The sequence below is a fragment of the Myotis daubentonii genome, chromosome 2 (genome assembly GCF_963259705.1).
Source record: "Myotis daubentonii chromosome 2, mMyoDau2.1, whole genome shotgun sequence".
NCBI lineage: Eukaryota > Metazoa > Chordata > Mammalia > Chiroptera > Vespertilionidae > Myotis > Myotis daubentonii.
Genome location: NC_081841.1, coordinates 30,053,771 through 30,074,913, shown reverse-complemented (window position 1 = coordinate 30,074,913; position 21,143 = coordinate 30,053,771). Strand labels below are relative to the sequence as shown.

The window sequence follows — 21,143 nt, the reverse complement described above, 5'->3', positions numbered from 1 at the left end:
GTCATGGAAAGAAATTAAAGTACAGAATGACTTATACCATCTTGACAATTGCAAGAGTTGCAAACCCAAATTCCCAAAGGGACCAGGGACACAAATGTAATTAGATGAAAAGAGAGATGGTGGAGTTTTTAAAATTGACTGTTTCATGGTCTACCTTAAAAAAATTCAGTTAAACAACAACAAACAAGTAGATCACAGTGCTGGTAAATGGAACACTTCCCTGGGCTGGTTTTGGCCAGTGGCTGCTGCTTGCAGCCTTAATCTCTCTTAATATCCAATAGCCCAGCTGTGACCATTAGGCATCTACCTTGCAGGATTAGAAAGAAACTTAAACATGGGGAGTGGGAATTGAATGTTGCAAATATAACCTATGAAACCTATATGCCAAAATAAATAAATAAATAAAAATAAGGAGAAACAACACCCCAGAGATAAATCCTGGATCCGGGGCACATTCTTAATATAACACCTCTATTTCCTCCAACAATAATCAGCTCATGTGTAGGTTTTCTCATGTGTATTTACAGTAAGTGAGATAGCAAATATAAAGCATTACATTTAGTAGTGACAAAATTACTCTGGAAAGAGGCGAATTCTCTTTCTCATCCTGAAAATTTCCCTCCTAATTTTCCCAATTCCTCCATGTAACACTTCCTAAAGTTACCTCTACCTGGTTCCCAAGTGTTTTGTTGCAGCCTCACATCTGATCATGCCCAAAATTAGGTCTTAGATCATTGCACCCTTTGGATATGGGCTATAGCAATATCATGCCGGGAGCCGGTCCATGCTTGCTGTTTCAAGGGACCTGGCATATATGGCATACTGTTCTTAATATGTTTGCTCACCTTCTTGGCACTATGTGTTTTAACCAAGGTCTCTGAGAAAGGTTGTTTCCCCAGGTAGGGATTTTCCCCTGAAGTTAGGGAGGGAATAAAACCTCTTAACTAAGTGCCAGGTGGGTAATTAATCACTTTAACTACGAACAATCATGCTTAAGCTACATAATCTTTACTCCCTGGAATGGAGATAAGAAATGCCCTAACCTTTGGAATAGAGATTGATAGGATTGGAATCAACTGGTATAAATACAGATGGAAAAAGACAGATCTCAGAAGACAGAACCTACACGGAGCCTGGAGACAGAGGAACTTTGCTGGAGAGAACATGGCAAAAGATCCTGGACAGAACTGGCCTCAGAACGTAGAGACAGAACCTAGCGAGAGAACATGGCAAAAGATCCTGGACTGAACCTGACTATAGAACATGGCAAGAGAACCTGACTAGAACCTGGTGACTGAACCTGGCTGGAGAACCTGGACAGAACCTGGCTGGAGAACCTGGAGAACCTAGCAAGAGAACATGGACACAGAACTTGGCTGGAGATCCTAACCAGAACTTGGCTGGAGATCCTGACCAGAACTTTGCTGGAGATCCTGACCAGAACTTGGCTAGAGATCCTGGCTAGGCTGCTGATCAACTGAACGCTGTCTCCGTGTCCTTCCTTCTTCGCCGACTCCGTCCACACCTTTGGGGACCCCTGGACCTGCTGGGGTTGGACCCCAGCAATATCAGTTACTTTTCAGGCCACATTTGTCTTCAGGGAGTTAATCTTTGCCAAATCCCAAATCATTTATCATAAGCCTTGCTTTGCTAACTATTCAGAAAACCTTGTACCCAATTTATAACAATCATGATGGCTAAATTCTGCCTATTAATTAAAACCATAATTACATTTTACACATTTTAAGTTAGTACATATCATATACCTTTTAAATACTTCTAACATAATTCTGTGCGAATTGAGTAATATGCATGGTTCCATTCTTACAGTCCTTTAATGCAGCGTTGCTCAAATTTTAATGCACATATATATCACTCAGGGATCTTGTAAAAATGTAAGTTCTGATTCAGTAGAAAGGGGTGGAGCCTGAGATTCTGCATTTCTAACAAGTCCCCAGGTGATGTCAGTGCTGCTGGTCCACGGGTCATACTTTAAGTAGCAAGGTTCTTAAGAACAAAACTTTTCAAGGTGGTATCATAAAAGGCAGTGGCTCTCAAAAAGGGGTGAGTAAGAAACATTAGAGCAGCTTTTCAATCACCAAAACTTGAGTACCTCGGCCCTCACCCCAAGTGGTGAGCCCGACTTAAAACCCTGGTTGGGGCTTTGTTATATTTGCTACTCCAATTCCCCTAAGGAATTTTTATGCCAATGAAATTTGTAGAGCCAGGATTAACATAAATTTATAAAGAATTTTTATTTGCCTTGATAGTCTCTTCCAAAGCTATTAGGAGGTTATATACAAACTAGAGGCTCGGTGCACAAATTCGTGCACCAGTGGGGTCTCTTGGCCTGGCCTGTGGGATTGGGCTGAAACTGGCTATCCAACATCCTCTGAGGGGTCCTGGATTGCAAGAAGGTGTAGGCCAGGTGGAGGGACCCCACTGGTGCACAATTGGGGCCTGGGAGGGACGCGGGAGGTTGGCCAGCCAGAGAGGGAATGCTGGAGGGCTCCAGGGCATGTCTGGCTCATCTTGCTCAGTCCTGATGGGCCGAACCCCAGCAGCAAGCTTGCCTACCGGTCAGTGCGTCTTCCCCCTGGTGGTCAGTGTACGTCATAGTGAACAGTTGAATGGCCTTAGCATATCATTAGCATATTACACTTTGATTGGTTGAACGGCTGACCAGTCGACCGGACACTTAGCATATTAGGCTTTTATTATATAGTATTAGTCATGAGAATTATAATCAACAATAATGTTGATAAAATCTTGTAAGCTTCTAGCCTGGAGTATATTCTACTTAAGGGCTATAATTCTGTTTATATCATTTTAGTATTCTCTACCTTACTCTGTGACATTCCTTGAGAACAGTAAATATTTATTAAGCCTTGGAACATGATTAAAAATACAACCTAAAAAATGACATTTGCTTTAATGATCTCTATTTTTCTTGAAGAAATAATTTGCTAGCATAATGCTGTTTGAAATTTTACAACTATAGAAGATTGCTGTTAGACGGGGGAAGAATGACTTGTTTGATTTATGACATCTGCAACTTTAGGCAAGTCTACAGTTATTTTTTCCCGAATCATTTTATTAACTTCAAAAGATTTAGCCTCTATTACATTCTATAATTATAAACTGAGAAATGAGTAGATCGAACTGAAGAATTCCATGGAAGTCAGTGATGTATTCAATTTCTGAAGAAAAGGTGATCCATGTGACATCATAAAGCTCAGCTTGGCTCATCTAGTTTTATTCTTACACTTTCAGCATATTAGGCTATGAAAGAATTAGGTCACATGAGAAAAGGGAGAGTAAAACTCAAAGAATAAAGGGATATCAGAGTAGCAATGATAAAAAGACTCTTTTAGGAACTAGAGCTTGAGAAAGGGTCCAGGGGTGGGACAGTTGGCATGGAAACAATAGCCCTATTGCGTAGTATGACAATAGAGTCATACTGTAATTCAAGTTTCAAGTTAAGCTAACTAGAAGGTACTTCCATGCCCAGCTTCTAAAATCTCAAATCACAATTATTTGGGGTACTGAGACTAGTGGAGGGATGTCAGGAACTGGAGAGGCAGGCAGTGAAAGGTCTTCTTTTGTGATGATGGGTTTAAATTATATCTCTGCTTGAATAAAAAAAATGACTACATGGTTCTAGGTCCCTTTTCTAATTCCATGATATTTTTATACTTTTGTTCATGCAGAGGTATCTGCTATAACTCATACCAATTATTTTAATGAAATTCTAAATGGCAATGACCACTTGTCAAAAAGATATCATATATATATATTTCAGCATGATTGTAATTAAATACAACTTTTATCTCTTATGTTTTGGTAATAATTTGAGTGGACTGCTAACATTATTTTCATTGGTAATATGTATAAATGTAGCTCTATTTCCACAATAATGGCTTAGGTTTTTATAAAGGAAAAAAAATGCTGAAATATGTTAAAAGTTTGCACGTATGGTCACCTTTGACTGTTAATATTTAAATTTTACTTGAAAGTCTTTTTTAAATTAAGTGCAGGTTTACAACATATTTAGAATTTTTAGAACTCCTTTAAGCATTTGCAACTTTTCAAATTTTGCATCAATAGGTGACAATTTTTTTTTTTTTTTGAATTACTAGGCTTTTCTATTATCTTGGAAAAAGAGAAAAGATAGGAGTTAGCTATTAATGAACTAATCTTAAAGACACACAAAAGAAGATCACCGTTAACATTTGGGTTGTCAAGGTTCTCATTAATATCTAAAAGGACATTATGCTTTATGTAAATTATTTTGGCTTATAATTTTTGAAAATAATTCTTGTTTAAAAAGAAGAACGAGAATGTGTAGTTCTTTGGATTTTAAAATTTATAGCCTAAAATGAGCGCTGTGGAAAGTTTGGTGGCATTTTACCAGTAAATGCATGACAGAAATGATGTAAGTCTTCTCATTATCTAGTCTATACTGACCTTGGCCTTTTCCTGTGGATAGACATCTATAAATGATCATTTGCATATCCAGGCCCTCCTGCAGCCAAATATTGTCCATCATTTGGACAATCTGCAGAACAAGCATATCCTGGCGAAGATCATCTCCAGCCTGTTCAAAACAAAATTATAGACTCTGGGTTTCTCTATGACTGCCATTCAAAGTTTTCAGATATAATACATGTCATTTCTTTCTTTGAATACATTTTTAGCCAATTTAGAGTGATTTCAATGATTTCATTAGCTCTCCCAGTACCTTGTGTTTCTGATGGAAGATCAAAGAGAATGAGAACGTTCCTTTAAGTGATTACAGAAGCTTCAGCCATCAAATTACTAGTAGAAGCTGCTTGGAATGTTGTTCTCTGATAATCTTTCAATTTATTATCCATGTGCAATGTCTTAGACTCAACGTGTAGTGAAGAAAGGCTGAATAAATGTTTATCCAAATTTCAGACTCAGACAGGAGAGAGTTAATTGAAACATTATTTGGTATGTCATAAATTTATGCACTGATAAACAGAACACCAAGAGCTTCTCAACTATGAGGATAAACATACACATATGATTCATCAGACTCTGAGTCATTGGCTTCTCTTATGAGGGCAGTTGACAAGTTTTCAGAGTAAATGGTCTCTGATAACAATTAGATATGATAAAGGGGAGGTTTTCTAGCATTGGTGAAAGAAATGAAATATGTCCAAAGGGAAACAATAGTTCTATGCCTTTAAACTATTAAGAATTTTTATTTTGAAAATGCTTTCTAAATTACATGCAGAAAGTTATGCCAAGATGAGTTTCCAGGTTGTTTTTTTTCTTCAGCAAATATGCAGTGTCGCTGAACCATGATTGCTTGAGGTTACAGAGTTCAAAGGAAAAAACTGGATGTCTTATTATCCTCAAAAATAGTCAGAATCCACCAAAAATATCACTCGAAGACCTTGTTGTCTGGTTTGGTTGAATAATTGATTAAACTAGCTGGATGATTGGCGAATTCTTTAGTTTCTTCTTTAGTCCCTTTTCCCTACTTGTTTATAACCATTGGCTCTGTTTTCCCATGGGATTCATGAGAAAGACTGCTGTGGACCATATTTATGTTTTATTTCAAAAGAAAAAAAAAACCAGCCCAAATTACTAAAATAAGCAAATGCTTGCAGATAATAATTTTATGTTAAATTAATTTATATTATTTGAGTTACAGGTAATTTTGATTCTAATTTAGTATTTAGGCCAAAAGAAAGCTCTCGTCCTCAGGGCTCACCACACATTCCAGTTTCTGTGCTACTCAAAAGTGATTGTAAAATTTTGCTTATTGAAACATATTTTCTTAAATTTTGTACTGAAGGTTCACTGACTTTAAGCCAGTAATGTTTGATTTAGTGCCAATCATAGTTTGGCATGTACTATAATTCTGTAAAAAATGCAAAATCAAAAATACTTGGAATCTTTTGTGTTGTTGCCAGCAGAAAATAGCAGCAGTAATTTTCTTGTGAGCAATAAATCAATATTTCTACCAATGTAATCAATTTGATGCTTTAGGAGTTACTGTACCTTAAAAATGATGCTGATATTTTTGCCCATTGGATTAGCATTGATGAAAGTAATCTTCAATGGTAAAGCATTAGATGTGAAATATGAACATGCCTGCAAGAGAAGAGAAAAACCGCTACCAAAATAAAGCAAAAAGAACACATTCCTGGAAATCATGGCACCTTGCAGAATTTATTTGAACAAATAGAACACATATGAATAATTTTTACACTTTGGAACAAAGAAACTTATTTATTTTTTAAAAAACACAAGCAACTTTAGTTTTACCAACCAAAGCCTTACTTGGAAAATGAAAAGCCAGCTTTTTGGCAGGTCATAAATCTTCAACTACATTTTTTTTCTATCTGAACAGTGGTGTTATGTTGGGGATTTAAATAAACGAAGTAGCATAGTATGTAGGTATTGTGTTTATGCTAGTTGGTTAATATAAAAAAATAAAATTGCTATTTTAAAAAATTTATTTCATTTTAACTATATCTGCTCTGCAGCATATTAAGAAAATGAATATAGAGCTATAGAGTTCAAATTTGGACTCTATGGTTTATTAGCTGTAAGACTTTGGGCAAGTTACTAAAATGTTTGTATCCCCCTATAAAATGGTAATAACAATGCCTACCTCACCATGTTTACAATAGATATATGAGCTAATGAATATAAAATACCTTTTACTGAGCCTGACACTAATTATGTAGTTAAAAAAAATAATGCATCTTTTTTCTCTTTTTATTAATGAACTAGAGGCCTGGTGCATGAATTTGTGCATGGGTGGGGTCCCTCAGCCTGGACGGTGATCAGGGCAGATTAGGCCCTGGGAGGTTTGCTGGGGGGAGGGGCCACCAGGGTCATCGGGGCCAGGATTGGCTGCCGTGGGAAGTTGGCTGTGGGAGCACACTGACCACCAGGGGGCAGCTCCTGAATTAAGCGTCTGCCGCCTGGTGGTCAGTGTGCATCATAGCAACCAGTTGACCGGTTGTTTTGTTGCTTAGGCTTTGATATATATAGATAGATATTTTCTTAAAATTACAAATAAGAGCACAACATATATTTTCTTTTTTAATTTCCTTCAATTGCATTTTGCATTTCTATATTCAACTTTGCTATATTGACTACTTTCCATTGTGCTTTCCTTATTGCTTATTCTCCTTGTATATTCTGACAATTGTTTGAGTGTTTAAAGGCAGTATATGTTTAGGCTATTAGAGAGTTCATGTTCACAGTGAAGAGTACAATCAATACTAAAGAAAGGAAAATAACTTGATATGTTCAATTTATCAACTCAGTTAAAATATGACATCAATACATGCTGAAGGGACCAGCCAGCATAGCTCAGTGATTGGGCATCAACCCATGAACCAGGAGGTCACAGTTCAATTCCCCATCAGGGCACATGCCTGGTTTGCAGGCTTGATCCCCAGTGGGGGTTGTGCAGGAGGCATCCAATCAATGATTCTCTCTCATCATTGATGTTTCTATCTCTCCCTCTCCCTGTCCCCTTTTCTCTGAAATCAATAAAAATATATTTTAAAAAATTTTAGAAAATATATGCTGAAGGGTCTGTTTTGAATATCATTATTTCTGAGAAATCTGAGGTTGGTAGGAGCTGAGAGGAAAGGATCTATTTCTTAACCTATCAACATAAATCTCACCTAATCCTAGAGCAAACAGAAACCCTTGCTTGCTAAATCAGTTTGATTTTACAGTAATGGAGGTGGGGTTGCTGTTTGGTAGGTAATGAATTCTTGCTGCAAAAATAAGTCAATCAGGAAACCTATGACCTTCTGTCATGGTATTGAATTAGGAAAGCCTATGCTAGACCAGAAATGAATCTAGATCAATAGATTTCAAATACCACTCATTCAATTCTTGGGCATCCCAAGTCCATGGAAGAGAGACAAAGAGCAAAGGGAGGCTGAAGGCAAGGCTTTGTGCTTGTTTGAGGTCTGTGGCATAAAATGAGACATCTACTCAGACTGGATGCCTTGCCAGACTGCATTTATTTTTCTCTCTGCTACGAATTTGCTCATAGTCGACAAGGTGAGAGTTCTGATGAAGGCTTTCCTACGCTGCCTACATTTATGTGCTTGTTCCCCAGTGTGGAGGCTCTGATGCCAAATAAGATATTTATTCTCACTGAAGGCCTTACTATGTTCGTTAAACTCATAAGCTTCTTCCAAGTGTGGATTCTGTAATGGTTGATAAGTTTTCCATTAGAATAGAAACTTTCCCCACCACTCATTTCAACTGCAAAGTTTCTCACTTGAGAAGTGCCTGATGTTGGAAAAGGCTTTTACTTTGAATAGAGGCCTCCTGCACTCATTACACTCAGAAGGTTGTTCTCCAGTATGGGTTCCTGATAGTCAATGGTAGGGGGCTTGAAGTGAAGGCTTTTACACATTCATCATGTTTATGAGGCTTCTCGTCAGCATGGAGTCTCTGATATTTAATGAGATGGGAACAGGGATGACACTCTCTGTATTCATACAGCTTGCTCTATCAGTGGATTCTCAGATGAACCACTGTCTGACAGGTCTGTTTGAAGGTCTTACCATACTCATAGAGGCTCTTTCCAGTATGGATCCTCTGACAACCAACCAGATGTGGGCTCTGATTATTAACTTTGCCACATTTATTGCACTTCTGGATGCGATGTATGTCCCTTCAGACCCTCTTATTGTTCAGCAAGATCAAAGGACAGATTAAAATGCTCTGTAGGTGACAGCATCACCTGGCGCATTTGTTCTGTTCACTGCTGAATGCACAGGTGCAGCAGCCTTATACAAGTCACAGCTGGTCAGAACAAATGAGACAAAGGAGTAGTTCTACTTGGGCCACTTCTCAGTCTCAGGGAAAGTAGTGATAGTTGTAGGTTGCTGCAGGGGAGTGTGGTACTAATCACAGCACTAGATGTGGTGACTCCGGGGCTGGTGACCCCAGGTCTGGCCAGCTGACCTGGATACTCACAGCAGGCACCTATTAGAGCTAGCACCCCACATTCCCAAATGCATAAGCTCACACTCATATGTAATTTTAAATAAAAAATTGTCTACTCCTTAATAACAACAAAGAAAGCATAAACAAAACACAAACATCTGAAATCAGTGATCCATATTGTTCTTTTGAATGTAACATATGATGTCTTTGAAATGCTGAGTTTCCATTTTCTCAGAATTAATCAGATTCACTGCTAATGATTAAAAAGTTACACAATTGAGAGGGAAGGAAAGGGAGGGGGGAAATGGAGACATATGTAATGGTGTCAACAATAAAAATAAAGGGAAAAACAAAAAAAATAAAAATAAAAGTTACACAATTTTTTAAAAATTGGGGATGATTTAGATTTTAGTTCAATTAGACATACATATCTCAATTTATGGAATTGATGTGTAATTTTGTTATTTTAAAAAATATGTTTATGAAGCATATTAGGAAAGTTTGCAGGGTGTCTTTGTAACAGCAAAGTTATAAAGGTGAGAGTATCAAGCTTTTAGCAAACCTTCTTATATTTATACTAATAATGATCTAATTTCCTCCCTACTTATTGGATATGTTTTCTTGATCTTATAACTTAAGTAACATTTATTGTTCATGCATGATGGTTTGACTACTTCACTTCTAAATCTCACTTATCAATCCTCCTCTCTATTAGTGTCTTCTACTCCTGGGCTTTTGAGAAGGAGAATAATAAAGCTCTTAGAGAACAGAGGAGAAAGGATAACTCCAAGGGAGAGAAGGGTGGCTGGCAGAGGTTTGGGAAGAGATGGGGTTTGTGAGTGTGACAGCACCAAGAAGGACTTTCCAGGCATTGGTAAAATCACAAAATACATTATATGGCACACTGACTCATGAGCACCAATGAATTTTAAATTGAATCAAAATGGAGATGTTGTAGCTAATGATATATTAGTGTACTAGACATGGGTATGCACGTAATCTAAATAAGCATGAAATTAAACTCAGCCTGTGTGGAGTCACCAAATAAACAATTTTGAATACATTGAGAAATCAATTCCATGAGAAATATCTTTATTTACACACTGAGGAAAAATAACGGCAATGAGATTTTATAAATTATATTTGCCGTTTCAAAAACATACAGCTAACTGAACAATACAGAACAAAAATACTCAACTTACCTTGTGATCAATCCCCTTTATACAAACAGCAGGGTTCAGAGGAAGGTGACAGGTATGTATAGACTGAAAGAATTCTTCTAGTCTGCCAATCTCTTTCTTCAGTACATCCTGTGAAAAATCATAAGGAAAAGCAGTTTAGAAACTGTAAAGAACGTGACTTTTTCTTCAAGTTAGAATTTTCTTGTATTGATTAAATAAATTGTTTAATTCAGAGGTTGCACACTTGGATGCTTTAGGGTCAGGTAGGTGATGTAGCCACATTTGAAAAAGCAGCAGGCTAAAGACAATAGGGAGTGGGGAATTAATGAGTGCCTGTGCCCTTTCAAGGACTTTACATTCAATTAAAAGCAAAAACAAAACGAAGTACTATTCTGTTCAAACAAAACACAATGGATTGGCCTTGACCTGTGACCCACTAATTTCCAGTCCCAGCTTTAAGTAATTATTCATATAATTCCTTTCTGACAATTTTCTAAAATCTTAGTTTGCATCTCTCAAGATTTACACTTAATAATAAGAGTACATCTTAAGAATAAGTTCACATATATCACCAGCAATAATGACATAAAATTATAATTGCCGACAATTGATAATTATCAGAAACAGCAATATGTCTACTTTACTAAATGGCAATGAGTATATTTCTGGTACTTGATTTGCCCCCTTGCATAGTGCTCTTCCATAGTACCTGTGGAAGATCTGACACCACAAACCCCACTTTTAGAACAGGGTATCCCTTGATCAAAAGAGGGGGGAAACAACAATTATTTAAAACAAAACAATAATAATAATTCAAAATTAAGAAAGTACCTTTTAGGCTACTTTTGAAAACTTTTTAAGCACAATTCTAAAAATGAGGATATCATATTAATTACCCTGAATTAACTTTCAAGAGTTTCTTAGCTCTTTCTCCTGGCTCATTGGCAAATAATAGAATCTACTACTCCCAGAATCCAGAAGAGCAAGGTGGAGAAATGAGGCAAAATTCCACCACAGCACTCTTTCTGTCTGTCATCGTTGTCTTATCTATGCCTATATTTGCCGGAAGAATATCATGGAAGGAAATCTCTGCTCTCTTCATTTAATTAAAGTATCATCATTTCATATAGTTAGGTTTAATGAGTGCTTTTAAAAAAACTAACAAACAGCCCTAGCTGAAGGGTCCCAGGTTTATTACAGTCAAGGCCACATACCTTGGTTGCAGGTTCCCTGGCTCTGGTCAGGGTGCGTGCAAGAGGCAACCAATCAATGTGTTTTTCTCACATGATGTTTCTCTCTGTCTCTCCCTCTCCCTTCCACACTCTCTAAAAATCAATGAAAAAATTTCCTCGGGTGAAGATAAATAAATAAATAAAATACTAACAAATATTAACTTAAATTGTGAAAAATTATAAATGTTTCTCCCACCTTTCTTTTTCTTTTCCTACTTTTGTGGGAAAAGGTGTTATCACAAAATCAACCAGACAAGAGGAAATAAAAACATTTATTTGAGAGAATAATGCCAATATCACTCTAAAACATGATGCAAATGGTCAAAAAAAGACACCGGAATCATTCAACTATAGTGTGCATCTTAAATATGTGAGGGATTTAAAAATCTAATAATGACCAAACCTACATACAAATTTTATAAAATTTAATAACAATTTATTTTACTTCTTTCCACTTTTTGTCTGTCTCTAGAAAATAATTAATGAATCTGCAGTAGTATGGATGAATCATTTTTTTTCATTGCCCATCATATTATGTGCCTTAAGACTCTTCTGTGTAAGCAAAATTTATAGGTCTCCTATTTAAAAATAAATTCCATGTGCATGCTTTTTATTTTCTATTATCTCCTAGGTAGGTAAAGTTGCATAGTTTCTGTTATTTCTACCAAATTAGTGAATTCCAGCAAAAAACAAACAAACAAACAAACAAACAACACACACACACACACACACACAATAAACAAAACAACAACAAAAAAAACAAAACACAAAAAAACCTCGGGCTGGGAAAAAATTCTGGGACATTGTACCTATTATTATTTTCATATCATTTTGTTGAAAACTCTTGTTGATTTTAAACCTGGGGTAGAGAAAAATTATGATCTTCCTTGAGGACAACATTTGTGTTTATTTCATCTTTCTATCCTTAACTCCTATTCTGTAGTAAGTACTTAATTTTTATTGAATGATGTTCTTATTACAATGAATTTCATTACTTAAATTTTATTGAATGATGTTCTCATTACAATTACTATCTCCCTGCATCTAGAATGTTGAACTTAGGAGAACCTACTTAATGGTCTATGTCACTGAAGGGAACTAGTGATGCAGATAATTAAAAAGATCAAGTGTTTCTCCATTAGATTAAGAAAAAGAATAGCCAAGTCCATTATTACAATCAGTTTTAAAAGAGGCACAATATTTTGACTATCATGGATCTTACTGTAAAGTATTACATTCCACACCACTATTGATTTATCATTTAAATAATTGTATTTGTTTTGGTAAAAGTCTTTAAAAATGCGACCTTGATTGGTGCAATTTTAGAAAGATCTAGACCTAGATTTAATACCTTACCAGTGGTTCTCAACCTTCTGGCCCTTTAAATACAGTTTTTCATGTTGTGACCCAACCATAAAATTATTTTCGTTGCTACTTCATAACTGTAATGTTGCTACGGTTATGAATCATAATGTAAATATCTGAAATGCAGGATGGTCTTAGGCGACCCCTGTGAAAGGGTCGTTCAACCGGCAAAGGGGTCGCGACCCACAGGTTGAGAACTGCTGCCTTAGCCAAAGGTACCCTAAAAAGCCCCCTCATGTAATTTCCCACAAGTCCAAGTTGTGTTGCCATTTTAAGGAAGTTGCTTCATTTGGTCTCTTTTCAGTTAAACTGCCTTTATTTATTTATTTATTTAAATTTTTATTGTTGAGGGTATTACAGATGTCCTCCCTTTTTTCCCCTTGACCCCCACCACCTGGTTTCCACCCCGCCCCAGGCCTTCACCACCCTATTGTCTGTGTCCATGGGCAATGCATATCCTATATAATAAAAGGATAATATGCAAATTGTCCCCTCGGGAGTTCGATCAGGAGACCAGGAGTTTGATTGCTCGCTATGACATGTGCTGACCACCAGGGGGCAGCACAGAACATGGTGGGTGACCAGTGGCCGCAGCGGGGCGCTGAGGGAGTGAGAGAAGAAGGAGGCAGGGAAGCCGGGAGGTGGGGAACCTGATGGGCCCTGATTGTGGGCCAGGCCTAGCACCCTACCCATGCACAACTTTCATGCACCAGGCCTCTAGTATGCATATAAATTCCTTGGTAATCTCTTCCTACCCACCCCCCCACCCCCCGCACTTCCCTCTGAGATTTGTCAGTCTTTTCCATGTTTCCATGCCTCTGGTTCTATTTTATTCATCAGTTTATTGTGTTCATTAAATTCCACATATAAGTGAGATCATGTGCTATATGACCTGGAGATTATGCTAAATGAAATAAGCCAGTCAGAAGAGAGAGACAAACTGCCTTTAAGTTGGCCTCTTCTTATCAGGTACTCTGTATGCTACATGGCCACTTAGATAAAAAAGCCACATCCTAGACCTGGCTGGGTAGCAGTGGTTCTCAACCTTCCTAATGCCGCGACCCTTTAATACAGTTCCTCATGTTGTGGTGACCCCCAACCATAAAATTAGTTTCGTTGCTACTTCATAACTGTAATTTTGCTACTGTTATGAATCGTAATGTAAATATAAGATATACTATATGTGTTTTCCGATGGTCGTGACCCACAGGTTGAGAACCGCTGGTAGAGCATCATCCTGATACTTGAAGGTTGTGGGTTTGATCCCTGGTCAGAGCACATACAAGAATTAATCAATGGATGCATAAATAAGTGGAACAACAAATCAATGTTTCTCTCTTTCTCCTTTCCTCTCTCTCTAAAATCAATCAATAAAAAAATTTAAAAAGCCATTTTCTGGTGATAGTCATTACCATTAACTTTAGGATAGTAAAATGAAAGAAGAAAAAAATCACACGTACAAAAAACCAACTTGATTAAAGCGATTGATTTGTAGGTCTTGGCCATGTAGCTCAGTTGGTTAGAACATCATTCTGATACACCAAGATTTGACCTTCAGTAAGTGCACAAACAAAAATCTCTCTCTCTCTCTCTCTCTCTCTCTCTCTCTCTCTCTCTCTCAAAAAACAACTAAAAAAACAATAAATCAATCAAACAAAAAAACAATTGATTTGTGTTTTATGTCTAAGTATAGTCAAGGTATTTGTTTTCCAAGCTATGAAATTAAAACTTCATTGAACTGAAGATTAAAAAAAATACTTCACTACATGAAGATTGATTTCTCAACAAACCTGTCTTTGAAGTTCACTGGCAGACTTGACTTTTTCCCCAATGCCTCCCAGAATTTCGATAAGTTTCATCTCCTTGGAAAACTCATCACTCAAGGCTTTTCCTGCACAGAATTGGAGAGCTGCCAACAGCTTCTGATACCAGCTTTTAAAATAAGCTTCATTCTGTGCATCCTTTAGCAGCCTGAAGGAAAGAGAGAAAAAGAATTCTTGTATCTAAAGTTGATTTTTTAATCACCTCCAGAAGGAAAAACAAGTGCATTTCAGACGAATCTGTATTTGCTGGCTTTGGGCAGTTTAAGAACCCAGGATGGGAGAAATGTTGTTTATTTGTTGGCAGTCATCAAGGTCCACCTGAAAGCTAATGAGATGCCAAAAGAGAAGAATTAATGAGACCTGCATTTTCTCATTTCAATTCACAATGCACTTTTTCTTCTTTCAGGCTTCGTAATTCTATAACAAATAGTTATCTTAAGAACATATTTCTTGACTTATTCAAATATGAATAAATAATTTTAGAAATAATATTTATAAGTAACTGTATTATACTGCAACTTAACTATCAATCCCCAACCTTTTCTGCTTTCCTTCAAAAGATAATGTCCCCTTCCATTACCATTAAAACCCCCTTTACCCTCCTGTATCTCCCTCCACCCCATCCTTCCCTCTAGGAATTACCATACTGGTGTCTGTGTCTAAGGGTTTGGTTTTTTTTTCTTTGCTTAATCCCTTCGCCTTTTTCACCCAGTCCCCAAACCCTCTTTCCCGCTGACAGCTGTCAGTCTGTTCTCTATCTATGAGTCTGTTCCTATTTTGCTTGTTAGTTTATTTTGACTTGGGGTGGTGAACCCACAATGCAGTATACCGATGATGTATAATAGAACTGTACACCTGAGACCTACATAATTTGATTAACCGATGTCACCCCGATAAATTCAATGAAAATTTAAACAATAAGATAAAATGGCACTAACTAAAATAGAATTTTAAAAATAAAAAAAGATAATGCCTCTATACTGTCATGTTGATTACTTGGAGGAAGATACTATAAAGGCAAGAGCATGGTTTTTGTTTTCTGGCATTTCTGGATTCAAGACCCAGACCTACAATTTAAAGGTAACATCGGAAAAAAAAAAAGTAATATTGAACAGACTGTCAAACCTCAGAGGGAAAGCAGGGGTGGGTGGGAGGGGGGAGTAAGAGATCAACCAAAGGACTCGTATGCAAGCATATAAGCATAACCAATGGACACAGGGTGTAAGGGGGTGAGAGCATGTGCTGGGGGTCGGGGGTGGGGGTGGGAGTGGCTGGGGAGAGGTCAACGGGGGGGAAAGGAGACACATGTAATACTTTCAACAATGAATTTAAATTTTAAAAATGTAACTTAGGCCAATTATTTAAAAAGGCTGAGATTTTATTTTTAAATGTAAAATAAAGCAATAACTCCTCCTCTATAGAGCTGTCTCTAGACCATAGACTGAGCCAATGCATTTGAATAGGCTTAGCACAATGTATAACTATTCAGAGAAAAAAACATTAATTCATCTGTATCTCACAGCATCCCCAAGCCAGCTTCTGTCACTACCTGGTATTCTGCTCACACCACAGACTCAGGAGGCACAGGACACAAAAAAAGTTAAGAATACCTTGCTAGATAATAGAGCAGTGACAAATATTTGAATACTCTGTCTTCCATGTGACAATTTTTATTACCTTGAACCTAATTTTAATATGCTTAAACTTTACTTTCTATCATGCTCTAAAACACAGAAATAGAATAAAAAAGACTCATTCCTTTAAATATTAATTTCTCTCTGATTGATTTTTTTCATCTTAACTAGTCTCTAGTCTTCTCCTCCCCTGAAAAATAATTAGCATTCAAGGAACTAGAAGAAAATTATTGTGAGAATGGAATACTGAAAATAAAAAGGATTAATGCATAGCAGCAAAAACATACATAGGTGAGTTTTATTCTGCATTCCTAATTTTGCACCTCTTCCCATGATACAGAGACTCTAACATATATATTACTTTTATTTGTTCTGCATTTTCTGTTACTAACATTTATGTTGAAAAAATTAATTGAATGAGTCTGCTTTTTTTTTTAAATCCTCAACCAAGGACATACCCTTATTAATTTTGAGAGAGAGAGAGAGAGCGAGAGCGAGAGAGAGAGAGAGAGAGAGAGAGAGAGAGAGAGAGAAACATCAATGTGAGATAATTTTCAATCAGTTGCTTCTCATTCATGCCCTGCCACCTAGGTATGTGCCCTGACCAGGAATCGAACCCATCCCCTTAGATGTACTGGACTATTCACCAACCAACTGAGCCACTCAGACAGGGCTGCACAGTTTTATTTATTTGTTTGTTTGTTTGTTTATTTATTTATTTAATTTAGGTAAGTCTTGCTTCCTTGTCATTGTTATGAATCCAATTTATCTTCTAACATCTTTTTTACTCTTCCAAAGGAAATATAAACTTTGAGTGGAATAAAAGTTCTTATTTACTTCTGGAAAGCATTAAAGAAAAAATTCGGGGGCTAAAGATTATTTTATTTTGTTGTTTTTTAAAAATCTTTATTGTTGAAAGAATTACATATGTCCCTGTTTACCCCCATTGACCCCTTCTAGCCCAAATCAGGCCTTCACCACTCTATTGTCTGTGTCCATGGGTTATGCATATGTGCATACAAGTTCTTTGGTTGATCTCTTCCCACCCATCCACCCACTCACTCCTGCCTTCTCTCTGAGATTTGACAGTCTGTTCCATGCTTCTATGTCTCTGGATTTATGTTTTTCAATAGTTTATTTTGTTTACTAGATTCCACAAATGAGTGAGACCATGTGATACTTGCTTTTCTCTGACTGGCTTATTTTGCTTAGCATAATATCCTCTAGGCCCCTTCATGCTGTCTCAAAGGGTAAGATAGCCTTCTTTTTTACTGCTGCATAATATTCCATGGTATAAATGAACTACAGTTGTTTTTTTTTTATCCACTTATCTACTGATGGGCACTTGGTTGTTTCCAGATCTTAGCTATTGTAAATTGTGCCACTATGAACATAGAGATGCATATACTCTTTCTGATTGGTGTTTTAGTTTTCTTAGGATAAATTCCCAGAAGTGAGATCACTGGGTCAAATGGAAGTTCCATATTTAATTTCTTGAGGAAACTCCAAACTGTTTTCTACAATGGCTTCACCAGTCTGCATTCCCATCTGCAATACACTAGGGTTCCTTTTTCTCTACATCCTCACCAGCACTTGTCATTTGTTGATGTGTTGATGGTAGCCATTCTGACAGGTGTAAGGTGATATCTCATTGTCATTTTAATGTGCATCTCTCTGATGATCAGTGACTTTGAACAGTTTCTCATATGTATCATGGCCATGTGTATATCTCTTTTGCCCATTTTTTAATTGGATTGTTTGTCTTGCTTTGTTAAGTTGTATGAATTTCTTATATATCTTGGATATAACCTTTTATCAGACTTAGCATTGTCCAATATGTTCTCCCTTACAGTGGGCTCCCTTTTCATGTTGTAGATAGCTTCTTTTGCTGTGAAGAAGCTTTTTATTTTGATGTAGTCCCATTTGTTTATTTTCTCCTTAGTTTCCTTTGCCCTTGGAGATGTATCCACAAACATATTGCTATGAAAGATGCCTGAGATTTTGCTGCCTATAGTTTCTTCTAGGATTTTTATAGTTCCACATCTTATATTTAAGTCTTTCATACATTTTGAGTTTATTCTTGTGAATGGTGTAAGATGGTGGCCTGGTTTCATTGTTTTTGCATGTATCTAATTTTCCCAACACCATTCATTGAAAAGACTGTCTTGACTCCATATATGCTCTCCACTACTTTGTCAAATATTAATTGAACATAATGGCTTGGGTTGATTTCTGGGGTATCTGATCTGTTCTGTTCCATTGATCTATATGCCTGTTCTTGTGCCAGTACCAGGCTGTTTTGATTATAATGGCTTTGTAGTATAACTTGATATCTGTTATTGTGATACCTCTTTGTCTTCTTTCTCAAATTACTGCAGCTATTTGGCGTCTTTTTTGGTTCCATATAAATTTTTGGAGTATTTGTTCTAGATCTGTGAAATATGCCATTGGTAATTGAATAGGAATTGCATTGAATCTATAGATTGCATTGGGTAGTATGGACATTTTAATGATGTTAATTCTACCAATCCACGAACGTGGTGTATTTTTCTACTTGTTTATATCTTTCTCTACCTCTTTTTTCATCATCCTATATTTTACCTCCTTGGTTAAGTTCCTAAGTATCTTAATGTTTTTGTTGTTGTTGCAAGAGTAAGTGGGATTGTCTTTTTAGTTTCTCTTTCTGAGAATTCATTATTGGTATATAAAAATGACATGGGTTTCTGTGTGTTCATTTTGTATTCTGTTACAATATCAAATTCACTTATTAAATCTAGTAGCTTTTTGGTGGAGTCTTTAGGGTGTCCTATGTACAATATCATGCCATCTGCGAATCCTATACAATAAAGAGGTAATATGCAAATTAACCCTCACACCCTCACAAGATGGCTGCCTACAACCAAGCTGGCAGGGGGGTTAGTGAGGGATGACCAAACAACTGAACAAGCAGGCTGTGTGGGGTGACCAGGCCAGCAGGGGGGTTAGTGAGGGATGACCAAACAACTAAACAAGCAGGCTGTGTGGGGAGATCAGGCCTGCAGGGGGGCAGTTGGGGACAACCAGGCTGGTGGGGGGGCAGTTCGGGGCAATTAGTCTAGCAAGGGGGGCAGTGAGGAGCAACTAGACCGGCGGGGGAAGCAGTTAGGGGTGACCAGGCAGGCAGACAGGTAAGTGATTAGGAGTCAGCGGTCCAGGATTGTGAGAGGGATGTCTGACTGCCAGTTTAGGCCTGATCCTGGGGATCGGGCCTAAACTGGCAGTCGGACATCGCCCAAGGCGTCTCCCATTGGAGATGTTGCAGGCTGGGCTGAGGGGACCCCTTCCTCACCCCCACCCCTGTGTACAAATTTCATGCACAGGGCCTCTAGTTTAAGAATAATAGTAGACAATACAAAAGCTTGCCTGCCCACCCCTTTAGTGAGATTTTGAACTGTCAGAAATATAATTGAATCATGTTATTTTTTGGAGGCTCTAAGAAAATGAGTGTTGTTTGAGTGTGAATTGGAAAGCTGCAAATGCAAGCTTGCACAAGTAAAACTTCAAACATTGTATGTAGAATTGTCTACCTCTCAGGTTCACATAGTATTTTGAGGACTCTGGTAATATACAATTTTACAGTTTACTTGAGTGTCAGTGAGACAGGGAGATGATTGGTAGAGTATTTCTATATCAATTCTTGCCAGAATTTTTATTCACTTTGAATACTGAGATCCTTGTGTTCAAAGATATTTTTAACTTGTTCTAATAAATAAATATAACTCTATCGCCATCCAACTGCTATATATGTGCTTAAAAGGAAAAGTTATTCTGCATAGAAGTCAATTTTTTACTAAAATAATTAAAGAAAAGGTATTTATTTAGGTTAGGATCATAGGAACTGCCAGAACTTTATAATTCTTACTAGTATTGATAATACTCTTAATTCTTATTGTATTTGAAATGCATTTGCTTCTCTCACAAGCAGCTCATTCAAGGAGGAAAATATCAGTTTGATTCCTTGTTCAAAGTAAAACAAAGCAGGGAGATTTGCAGAAAGAATATGTGACTGTGTTTTAAAAAAATATAAAAGTGAAGAAAACTCAGTGTATGCCCTTGTGATTATTTTTCTAGTAGAATATGTCTTTTCAAACCCTGCATCCCCATGAGATGGCATGCTCCCCTAGGGAGATCTGGTTCGAGCTCCTCAGCTTTTTACCCGAGTTTGTGAAGAGTCTGTTTTCACACATTGCAGAATTGAAATCATAGAGTTTTGAAGATGATATGAGAGGCACAGTCACTTTTACTGGCAAGATAAATTAACACGTCCTTTAATTTTAAACAACTGCAGAGAAAGCTGACAATACAGTTTTGGATGGAGGGTCACACCGTTCCATGTCAGTTACTTTCACAATAGGAAGTGGTAGACCCCTCAGGGTGTGGTTTTTACCCATTGCCTCTGTTTATAAGACTGTAAAACACAGCTGGCCCCTCCCCTTGGAGCATTAAAAAAATCCTTTTCAAAATATGTTGACACCTGGAGAGGCAGTATTGCTTATACCAAGTAAAAAAAAAAAGTTGAGGTCAATGGACTGAAAAATATCAAATAAGAGTTGATGTTGAGCCTGTTGAGCCTGACCTGTATGACTCAGTGGATGAGCGTTGACCTATAAACCAGGAGGTCATGGTTCAATTCCCCATTAGGGAGCATGCAAGAGGCAGCCGATCACTGATTCTCTCTCAACATCTTTGAGATTTCTATCTCTCTCTCCTTCTCCCTTCCTCTCTGAAATCAATAAAAATATATTTTAAAAAAGATTTGATGTTGACAAATTGGGCTTTTTAGATGCAGACATTGTAATAGTTTATAAACTGGGAGGTAAATCTCAAAAGGCCAGAGACCTGTTTATCCCACTGTCTGCAAGATCCAGGGATGATTCAATTTGATACTGTTTTGTACATGCCATG

At 37.2% G+C, this 21,143-nt stretch overlaps 1 protein-coding gene across 1 annotated transcript in view; it reads right to left on the bottom strand.

Moving 5' to 3' along the window:
- PIK3C2G (phosphatidylinositol-4-phosphate 3-kinase catalytic subunit type 2 gamma) overlaps window positions 1-21,143 on the bottom strand; it is a 274,899-nt gene that overhangs the window by 87,869 nt on the left and 165,887 nt on the right. The window contains exons 19-22 of the mRNA XM_059682311.1: window positions 14,533-14,713; window positions 10,167-10,274; window positions 6,034-6,126; window positions 4,468-4,597 (exon numbers count right to left, since the gene is read on the bottom strand). Coding sequence (XP_059538294.1) covers window positions 4,468-4,597; window positions 6,034-6,126; window positions 10,167-10,274; window positions 14,533-14,713 — 512 coding nt within the window. The remainder of the gene's footprint in view (window positions 1-4,467; window positions 4,598-6,033; window positions 6,127-10,166; window positions 10,275-14,532; window positions 14,714-21,143) is intronic.